Source organism: Mycetomoellerius zeteki, unplaced genomic scaffold (assembly GCF_001594055.1).
Source record: "Mycetomoellerius zeteki isolate Tzet28-1 unplaced genomic scaffold, Tzet1.0 scaffold155, whole genome shotgun sequence".
NCBI classification, from domain to species: domain Eukaryota; kingdom Metazoa; phylum Arthropoda; class Insecta; order Hymenoptera; family Formicidae; genus Mycetomoellerius; species Mycetomoellerius zeteki.
Window position 1 is genome coordinate 3,984,586 of NW_017256500.1, and position 10,910 is coordinate 3,995,495.

Below are 10,910 nucleotides of genomic sequence, written 5' to 3' on the forward strand. Positions count from 1 at the left end.
CGTGTATAATTATATTTCGGAAGTTCAAAAGCGTCGAAGCGAGACGGTTGCGAGTCAAATTAAAACCGCAGCAGCACCCACGCTAATGCCCGTAATTGCCTCAAACGCGAAGCATATTTCCGGATCAAGGATGTATGGAGGCGGACAGGTCGCTTATGCGTTTATACCCCGCACGAGAAACTGCTAGCGAGGGATGCGATCCTGATAGACCCGCCCTCCTGTCGCTAGGACACCTGTTTGCATTACGCGGGTCTCAATGGGACGGGATGATCTAGATACACCTTTCCTATTAGGGAATCACGAGTCATGCAAATTGCGAAAAATATATTAACTGTTGAATTGCGGCTTTCTTAAGGATGAAAATATAATAAGATTATCCTGCAATTATTAAAAAATATTCTATCACACACACACACACACACACACACACACAAACACAAGATTATATTATTTTTAACATTATAATATTATTTATAATTGATAAAAATATTTTTGTTCATTTTAAAATAAAATACGTGTAGATGATAAAATAAATGTCGAGACAAATTACAATGTTAAAGTTTGCGGCTAAGTGTAAATAGCGATATTTAAGATTCAGTGAATAACATTTTCTTAAAAAATCAAACGTAACGTATTGTAGTTACATACAAGAATAAAATATGTAAAATCACATCACCAACAAATAAGAAAATACACAACAATATTGTGGTACTCTTATTTAGTTTTTCTTACAAGTACTTCACTTTTTATGACAAAATATTTGTAAAATTTCTTTTCGCTATACCTTTATACTATCAAATTGATAGCGTAAAGGTACACCTCTCATTACGAAATTTATAGAAAATTGCGAGTATTATGATTTCATCGTAATATCATGCATTAAACAAAATTACATAATGCGCTAAAATTTACGCTAGAAGATGGAAGTTATAGAATATTTCTATTGATCAATGGAAAAGGGGGGGGATAAGATACTCGTCGATTTCTTAACAATCATTCTTGTACAGAATTTAGCGAAGTGATGATCTGTATAGAAACTCAGTATTTAAGTCTCAATAGAATTTTACTACTCGCTATTGGCTTGTGGCCATATCAACAATCCAAAATTACTCAATTTCAATTTGTTTTCTTTTCTGCTATTTTAATGACGAGTATTATATTTCAGGTGAGTAGCATGTAATAACATTCCCTGGTGGAAATCTCTTCATGATGGGAAGATTTGGAACGGGTATATACCCATCTAAAATGGGTGGGTCATGGGCATTTTTGGAATTACCCATGAGGAAATTTCCACTAGGGTTATTGCATAAAAAAATTAATATGTAACAATTTTTTACTAAGAAATAATTGAAATAATTTGTATCAATCTATATTATCTAGTGTGTTATAATTATCATTATATGCAATTTATAATTATATTACAATTTAGAAATATATAATTATAGTTGACAACATTTATAACAAAAAATTTGACTTCGGATGTCATCGTCACGGTTTTGGCTTCTGCATCTATTTTGACTATTTTCATGATAAAATATTATACATTTCGCGTTAATATTGAACCTGTACGTTGATAAATATTACGAAATATCTGTTAAATTTTTATATCAAACAATTTTTCTAATACCTACTGTTACATACAAAGATGATATATAAAGTTACTAAAATAACAGGTGAAGAAGTTATTTATAAAACTTCAGCATATATGTAACGAATTAAAAGACAAAAACGAAATCGCTATCATAGAAAAATATGGTTACATTGCGAAATGCTATACGGCTGCACTTACGAGTAAGATAACATTTTCACAGTTTTATATGATTACGTTTTCTTATTTAACATGTAAGCTGTGCAGATTTTAATTTAAAGAAATCGACTTTGACAAATTACAATAGAATTTTTTTAATATATTGTATATCTTTGAATATATATACAACGTAGGTAAGGCATATCATTTGAGTTTAATGGTAAATATTCACAAAAGGTCAGCATCTTAAAAAATCAATGACCTTGACATATGTTGTCAAGGTCATGACCTTGAGTGAACTTCAACAAGTTTTAGTCGCTCGTTATTCATTAAAAAGTTATAAACAAAAAAATATTTGAAAAATAATGTGCCTTTTTTTACTATATAAATACATATGTATATAAAACAGAAATTTTTAGCTTTAAAATATATTTTACGACTTTTCACGCGAAGCGATTTCCACCTCACCTCCCCCTCTGCTACGAGGCACACGACTTTCCACGCGAAGCGACTTCCACCCCATTTGAAAGGGAGCATGAAAAGTTGTGCGCCTCTGAAGCAGGGGGAGAGATGGGATGAAAGTTGCTTCGTGTGGAAGTCGTTCGCCCCTGAAGCAGGGAGGTGGAGTGAAAGTCGCTTCGCGTGGAAAGTCGTGCGCCACCTGAAGCAGAAAGAGAGGTGGAGTGGAAGTCGCTTCGCGTGGAAAGTCATAAAATATATTTTAAAGCCAAAAATTTCTGTTTTATATACAATAGTAAAAGACACATTATTTTTCAAACTTTTTTTGTTTATAACTTCTTAACGGATAACGAGCGACGGCTAAAACTTGTTGGAACTCACTCAGAATCATGACCTTGACAACATATGTCAAAGTCATTGATTTTTGAATGTGATGACCTTTTGTGAATATTTACCGAAAATAATTGAAAAGTATCATACATATACATATATATATATCTGAAATAATTTTAAACGTATAACAAACATTTTTAAATACAAATATTAATTCTTTCCTAATATTTTTTAGTATTTGGCATTTGTTCAATATCTGTTAGTATTATTGTTCAAATTTGGAGTATGTTTGAAGTTGGTCTATCGACGAATATATCTCGATCAAGTCGCCCGTACTTCGTAACAGAATATTTTGCTAATCAAGAAAAATATTACTTTTTAATTCTATTACATATGAACTTAGCAATAATTATAGGAGGAGCTGTAATGGTAGCAACAGGAACCATGCTTATTGCGTATTTTAAATTTATCTGTGGGATGTTTAAAATCTCTAGGTATAAAACAAAACAAATACTTGAAGTTGTGAATAAAACTGCAATACCGTGTTGAACAAATGAGATGAAGTTTATTTTGCGACAATAAAGAAATTCTTTGTTAAAAAATTATATTATTTATAGTTATCGTATTGAACGCGCAGTGAATATTAATATTATGCAAAATATTAACGTGAAAAACAAAATTTCAAGACCCGAGGATTTAATTTGCGCTATAGATATACATCGGCAAGCCATAAAGTTAGTATCTATATAATCCTACATATGTAAAATATATGTAATAATAATTACTTATTTTTGAAGATTATCCAAAAGTATACTATCCTATTTTGAGATAATGTTCTTCTGTTTAGCGCAGATGTTTGTAGTTTCGTTGTGTTTCAACTTTGTTCGAGTAAGTTTCGGATTTTATATTATCCTTATATTTTTAATCAAGTATTAGATAATTTATAATATATAGGGTGTCCCATTTTAAATAATGCATTAAGATTTTTCGAAAACTATAGTAGACACGGAAAAATGTTTCAACAAAAGTTGTATGGTTCGGAGGGGGACATAAGAAGGAACCATTGATTTGACTTTGCTAAGGCCAAGTCAAGGTCACATCGATTTTTTTAAATGGAACTCCCTATTTTTCATTACATTTTCTTGTAGTTTACCTCAAGAGCTTTTCAAAATACTATAATAGAATATTTTTTCATTAAGTATTTTTCGAGTTGTGAGGCTCGAAAGTTACAGTATAGTTTGCATTAGCACTACGCAAGTTGTCCGACAATCAAAGCCATTGGAGATTATTTCTCTTATTTTCATTTTTGCACTAAAAATTTTTACGTAAAAATGAAAATAAGAGGTACAACTTCCAATGGCCTTGATCTTGACAAATGTTATCCAGGACATGATCCTGAACAACATTCAAGAGATTTTAGGCATTGGTCGGACAACTTGTGTAATACTAACGCCGGCTGTATTGTAACTTTCGAGCCTTGTAACTCGAAAAATACTTAATGAAAAAATATTTTATTATAGTATTTTGAAAAGCTCTCGAGGTAAACTACAAGAAAATGTAATGAAAAATAGGGAGTTCCATTTAAAAAAATCGATGTGACCTTGACTTGACTTTGGTGATGCTATCCAAGGTCAAATCAATCATACTTTCTTATGTCTGCTTATAATAATAATAATAATAATAAGCTCGGGAGGCAGCCACCAGTTGGGGCCCGCCGACACGCAGACTAGGTCCATTGTGTCTTCCCGGCTGTACTATCTCCAGATCAGATCAGACTTGTCTTCCTCCAGAAACGGAGGAAGTCCCTGACCTGGAGTTGACATACCTGCTCAGGCTCGAGAAATACCGAGCCCAAAAGAAGCCGCCTTTGTCCTGCATACGCTAGGCATTCACATAACACATGGAGAGGTTTCTTCCTCCTGTTCGCACTTCCTGCACTTCGGGTTGTCACTGTGCCCAGCTTGTGCATGTGATAGTTAGTGAAGCCATGGCCCGTGTAGATCTGCACCGCCAGCCTGGCTTCCCCTCGCCTCAAGACCCTAATGCTCCTGGCAAGGTCCCTGCTGAGCATCTCTCTCAGCAGGGCCCTCGTCTGCCTGCATTTGGTTCTTGTTTCTTCCTTTCAATAGTTGATATGACGGTCCCGTAACCAGCCCTTTATTTTTGCCCTGCAGATGCAGCTGGGCAAACCTAGAGCCGGTTCCGGTCCCACCAGCCTGGCTGATGAGCCACTTCTTGCTAGCTCATCAGCAATCTCATTACCTTTGATTCCCGAGTGTCCCGGAACCCATACAAAAGCAACATCGTTGCCCGAGGACAGTCTGTTCAGAGCACATTTGCACTCCCAGACCAGCCACGAGTCAAAGACGCATGCCCCCAGCGTCCCCAGAGCCGCCCTGCTATCAGAGGATATTCTGATGCGTCTGCCTGTCTCACCTGATGCGGTTAGCGTTTGAGCACAGCCCATGATTGCTACCAACTTCGATTGGAATACTGTCTTGCCGTCACGGCACAAACCACCTCATGTGGAGTGTTGTTGAAGGCCCCCTCAATGTCCAGGAAGATGCCTACCAAAAAGCCCCCTTCCTGGAGTTGTTCAATACTGTAGACAACCGAGTGGAGAGACGATATACTCGAGTGGCCAGCCCGGTAAGCGTGCTGCTTGGCATGTAGCGGATACCGAGCTAGCACGCAGTCCCTGATATATACATCAACCAGCTTTTCCAACGTTTTAAGAAGGAACGAGGACTAAGCTGATCGATCTAAAGTCCTTAGCAGTGACATGGTTCGCCCGCCCTGCTTTGGGAATAAAGACGACTCTCGCCCTTCTCCACGCTCGAGGGGTGTAACCAAGAGCTAGACAGCTCCTCAACATCCTCGTGAGGGGCCCGATTATCTGCTCCAGCCCTCTCTGAAGAAGAGCCGGGAAAAGGTCGGGCCCCGCCAACTTGAACGGTTGAAAGGAGTCAATCGCCCATCTAACTCTGGTTGGCCTCACTATTTCTGCCGCTAACTTCCAATCGTTGGCACATGCCCGTACCAACTTCCTCGCACCTATCTACATCCTTCCGGAAACTAGGAAAACTGGCCTCCAGAAGGTGCACCAGGCATCTTTCTTCGGATACCATGGTACCGTCTGACATTCGAACTGCTTCTAACGCAGTATCTGGATTCCTGGACAGAAATCTGCAAAGCCTAGCAGTGGCCGGTATTCCCTCCACCGACTCGCAGAAATCCCGCCAGCTCTTCTTCTTTGCTTCTACCATAGAGTCTCTATACTCCTTCTGAGTCTTCCTGTAAAGATCCCAGTCGGAGGGCCGGCGCGTGTTCCTCGCCTTGTTCCAGGCTCTTCGAGCCTTGACCCTGAGGCTCTGCAGCCGTAGATTATGTCTGCTTAAAAGAAACAAAACCGTATCGTAAAATAACAGTTACAATTAAAGCCAACAATTAAAGCGCAATAAATTAACTACAGTCGTGTGGGATTCGTATTTCAGATTTTTCAGATTATATTTACGGAGGAAGCTACTAAAGAAGCTTTATTGCCTGCGTTATTTGCAGCTGTTTTTATAGTACAATATTTATTTATATCGAATTCTCTTGGGCAAAATATAACGGATCACAATAATTACGTATTTGCTACTGTGTAAGGGACTTTCTTACGAAAAACAGTAACAAGAAGGTTCACTTTATAAATTTTTGTACCAAAACAAATATTTTATATCAATAGTATCGTACAATTAACGTAAAATTATTTGTATGTATAAAGAAAATATTATTTGTAAATTTTCTTACTTTTATTCTACTCAATTATCTTGTCTTAATAATTTATGTAGATACAGAGTTGAATGGTATGTAACTCCCTTGCACATCCAGAGAATGATACTTTTCCTGTTGACAAAAGGCAATAAAAATTTCCATCTGAGTGTCGGCAGATTATTTATTCCATCATTAGAGTGCTTTGCCACGGTAAGATCATACAGTGTTTTCTTGAATATACTACAGTATATTAAAAGTAAACGCAATAATATGGTTGCAGTTGATAAAAGCTTCGGTATCCTATTTTATTGTCATATTATCTACACAGTGACAAGACAAATACGAATCAAATACGAGCATGAGAAAACATAAATTTGAAGAAGATCACAGCATTTCTCACGTTTGAAAAAAAAACACAGAATCAAAAATATTCACCAACATAAGATTAAATCTCGATTCAATTTACTATATTCACCAACATAAGGTTAAATCTCGATTCAATTTACTCTATCTTTTTCTAATTTGAAGTATGAGAGAGAGAGAGAGAGAGAGAGAGAGAGAGAGAGAGAGAGAGAGATAAACAGTAAGTTAAACCAAGATTATAATTAATTTTACATTAATGAAATCGTCTAAAACGTCTGTAAACGTATTATTAATAAAACTGTACATATCGTACAAATATACATAAATAACAGATTTAATTATTTTACTGTAGAATTAAAGTAATATTTAATAAATAATGTTAGTAATATTATAACAATATTTCACAAAATATAAAGCAATATACTTGGAAAATGTTATTGGTCTAAATACCATATTTTTAATTGACATGAGATGTACATTGAGAAAATATAAGATAAATGTCCCAGTAGCCGGATGTTTAAGCGTTAGATTCTCATAAATAATACAATTTATAATATCAAAAAGGTTTTTAATATAAATATTTATATTCATTTGAAAACCCAAGATTCCCTTAAACAAGGAAAAATTATTTGAACCTACTTATAACAATTATTAATTAAAATATTTAAATAAATAATAGAATACGTCAATGTACCAGAGGCCGGACAAGTCGGTTGGACACTGAGACATAATTGTCCTAGTGCCCGACCACAATTGGAAAATTAATATGCTGACGGAAAATAATAATATAAATAGAGAGAGAGAGAGAGAGAGAGAGAGAGAGAGAGAGAGAGAGAGAGAGAGAGAGAGAGAGAGAGATGTTTAATGACAAAAGACAATTAATTCAAATTTATCTTTAAGGTAAAAAAAACATTTGAGATTAATATTAATATAAATAAATAAAGTTTTGTGTAACTGTTCGGACATAGGTACTGTTCGATCCCAGTGATTAGACATGTATGTCCTAACACTGAATCTATGTCCGGACATATGTCCATTTACATAAAATTTTATTTATTTAAGTTAATATTAGTCTCAAATACGCTTTTTAAAACGTAATATTATAATTTTATTCTTTAATCTTTAAGTGCAATTAAATTATAATATTGTAAAAAAAATATTTGAGATTAATGATAATAAATATTGTGTAAATATCTGGACATAGGTACATGTCCGGACACTGGGACGTTTATCTTAATCTAAATTTCAATAAATATTTATTTGAACAATACCAACTAAATATTTATTAAATATAATTATACATTTATTTGGTACAAAACACATTAATTTGATTTAACAATTACTACTTTTTATAAATAATATTTATTTATTGTAAGTAAATGTTTAATTGGCAGTATTCAAATAAATAATTATTTAAATTTAGGTTATTTTTTTCTCAGCGTATTAATTACGGTCGATACTGAAGAAAAAATATGGAGAATAATAATCTCAAAGACGAAACTCATCATATCTGGAGACACGGTAGTGTCTCGGCGCTAAGCCAAGCGCAGCGACACTGCCGTGCCTCCTTTACGCGAACCGACGAGATGCGGCAGATTGATTAGATATTCTTCATACAAAAATGAAGTTATCGCACCAAAAAACAGAGATGCGCGTAAGTGACTTGTATCTTTTGATAAACGGTTTTCTTTTTTTTTTTTTTTTTATTAAAAGAAGATATTCATTTGAAATTTTCTTGATGTTGGAATAATGCCTTAATAGTTCTTATTGCAGAACACACTACTAAAATATGAATGAGTTTGCGATCTTACAATGGATATATTGTATAGCCTCGTATTATACAAATTATGGCATTCACACTAAAAATTTACACGATAAGAGAGAATATTAAGGTAATCGATGGAAAAGGAGAAGGGATAATCGTATGAGTCGTACTTCGTAACCAGTCGCATCCGGAACATGGCAGAGAATGATTCGGCCAGAGATTCAATATTTTAGCTTCAATAGAATTCTGTTGCTCGTTACCGGCTTGTGGCCCTATCAGCAATCTAAATTCACACGATTTCAGTTTATTCTCATTTCTACTATTCTGATAACAGGTATTGTATTTCAGGTAAGAACAGAGTATAATAGCAATAATGCGTGATAAGTTATCATTTTGCAAATCTTCATTATCAAATAGTCTATCTCATTAATATGTAATATAAATATTATATAAATTTATAATTGTTTATAAACATGTAATTAAAAACAAAATTACTACTGATAGTTGACAACTCTAATGACCTCAAAATGTACTTTAAATCTCGTCAGCAAGATCTTGTCTTGCACAACCTTCCTTATTATTTGCATAATAGGTCACAACTCATTCTGTTTTAACATCAAAACTGTAAGTTGAAAAATTAGAATAAAAAAAGTACTAGATGTGGCTCAGGCACTAGTTCCGGATCACTTTTTATATTTAAATAATTATAGTATTTTCCATTAAATGGTACACATCATAAGATTCTTTAACATTTGCATTATCATTTTCAAGTATCAATTAAATTTAATTTATTAGGAACAGCTCTAAACATTATTGTTATCGTTAACTAATGTTAATTGAATGTGCGAAGTTAACTAATATATGTATCTTTAAAAATTCATTCAAAGTGTAACATCATAAGAATTACCTCATAGCTTTTGTAGTAGATAGTAAATAGCATTAAATCTGAAATAATTGGGAAAGATCAACGTTATGCGCAGTTGACAATAAATGTATCCGCGGGAGTTTAAACACTATGTTTAATCCCTATATTGTAATGATACTTTTATTGCGTAAATTTAATTAGAAAAATGTTTAAAAACTTATCAAATCTTATACAAATGATGCCATCCCGAAAAGATTTATTTGTTTCAAATATCAAAATAGAATATAAAATAGTATACACGTCTATATGCAAAAAGTATTCCTATCCATAATTTAACTGTTTTTTATTGCTAAACGTATAATATAATTAATATTTTTTAATTATTATTGATTTTTAACTGTCACTAATTTTAAATAAACTTGAATGTGTTAAAATTGCATCATGATCCATAATTTGATCCTAGAACTAGAAATGAATTATCAATTAAATTTCGTTGTATATATTACGATATTCATGTGTAAATCATATTTCTTACGGGATTTAGGAACGCTATCAGAAAGGATAAAGTATTTTATGAACTGAAACGCAATTAGATCATGGGGTTTAATTGAGGATAATTGTCATTACTTTAGTTAATTCGCATAAAAATATAAAGTGGTAATGTGAAATAAAGTAAAATCATCCATAATGTAATCTTTATGATCAATCATAACTATTAAATATTCCAAAAAATTCTATTAACTGTTTGTTCTAGATAAAAATATAATTTTTTTTTAAAGAGTGATCCATAACTAGTAGATTTACCCTACAGAATATACGTTTGACACCATAACCATCCGTGTCAAATGAATTCTTGTTATATATTAAAAAATTATTAAATATTATTATATACAAATACAATATATGAAATTATTGGAATAACAGGTAAAGGATTTATTAATGCAACTTGAGCATATATGTAATCAAGTAAAAGATAAAAACGAAGTTGCTATCGTAAAAGAATATAATTACACTGCAAGACGCTACACAATTATAATTACAAGTAAAACAATCTTCTCAAATTTACTCTCACAATTATTATTTAACTGTGAACTACGAAGTTAAATCGAGTTTTGTAGAATCATGTTAAATAATAATTCTACAGATTTTAATGTATGATATGTCACACGGATTCTACTACAGTATTTGCCACATATATGCGTTTAAAATGAATAATAACATGTTAGTAGGCAATTTGTGCAATAACATATTGTACAAATTGCATAAATAATATATAGAGTAATTATAAACAGAAATTAAATATATTAACGAAATAGTATACAATTTTATAATTTATGTACGTGCGTGCGTGTGTGTGTGCATGCGTGTGCTAAATAGTTAAAATCTTGATAATCTTATATTGCACAATTTTTAATAAAAATATTTTCCAATATTTTTTAGTATTTGTCATTATTGCCGGATTTATTTGTACTATCGGTCAGTATTTGTTGAATGATCTCTTTGTTATACCAAAAAACATATCTCGTCTACCATTTGTGATGGAGTATTTTATCGATCAAGAAAAATACTTTTATTTAATTTTGTTGCACATCTACGCAGTTATATGTATCACAGCAACTACG

General features: G+C 32.9%; 1 protein-coding gene across 1 annotated transcript; it reads left to right on the forward strand.

Annotated features, from left to right (window-relative positions):
• Positions 1–3,370: 3,370 nt before the first annotated feature.
• Positions 3,371–6,626, forward strand: LOC108720660 (uncharacterized). Its single transcript, XM_018444781.1, has 4 exons — positions 3,371–3,427; positions 6,034–6,182; positions 6,373–6,505; positions 6,576–6,626. The coding sequence occupies exons 1-4, from the start codon at positions 3,371–3,373 to the stop codon at positions 6,624–6,626; spliced, it is 390 nt and encodes a 129-aa protein (XP_018300283.1).
• The last annotated feature ends 4,284 nt before the right edge of the window (positions 6,627–10,910 follow it).

Coding starts and splice junctions, on each gene's coding strand:
- LOC108720660 (XM_018444781.1), top strand. CDS start 3,371: ATGTTCTTCTGTTTAGCGCAGATGTTTGTAGTTTCGTTGTGTTTCAAC. Junction 3,428..6,033: donor TGTGTTTCAACTTTGTTCGA/GTAAGTTTCGGA, acceptor TTCGTATTTCAG/ATTTTTCAGATTATATTTAC. Junction 6,506..6,575: donor CATTAGAGTGCTTTGCCACG/GTAAGATCATAC, acceptor ATATGGTTGCAG/TTGATAAAAGCTTCGGTATC.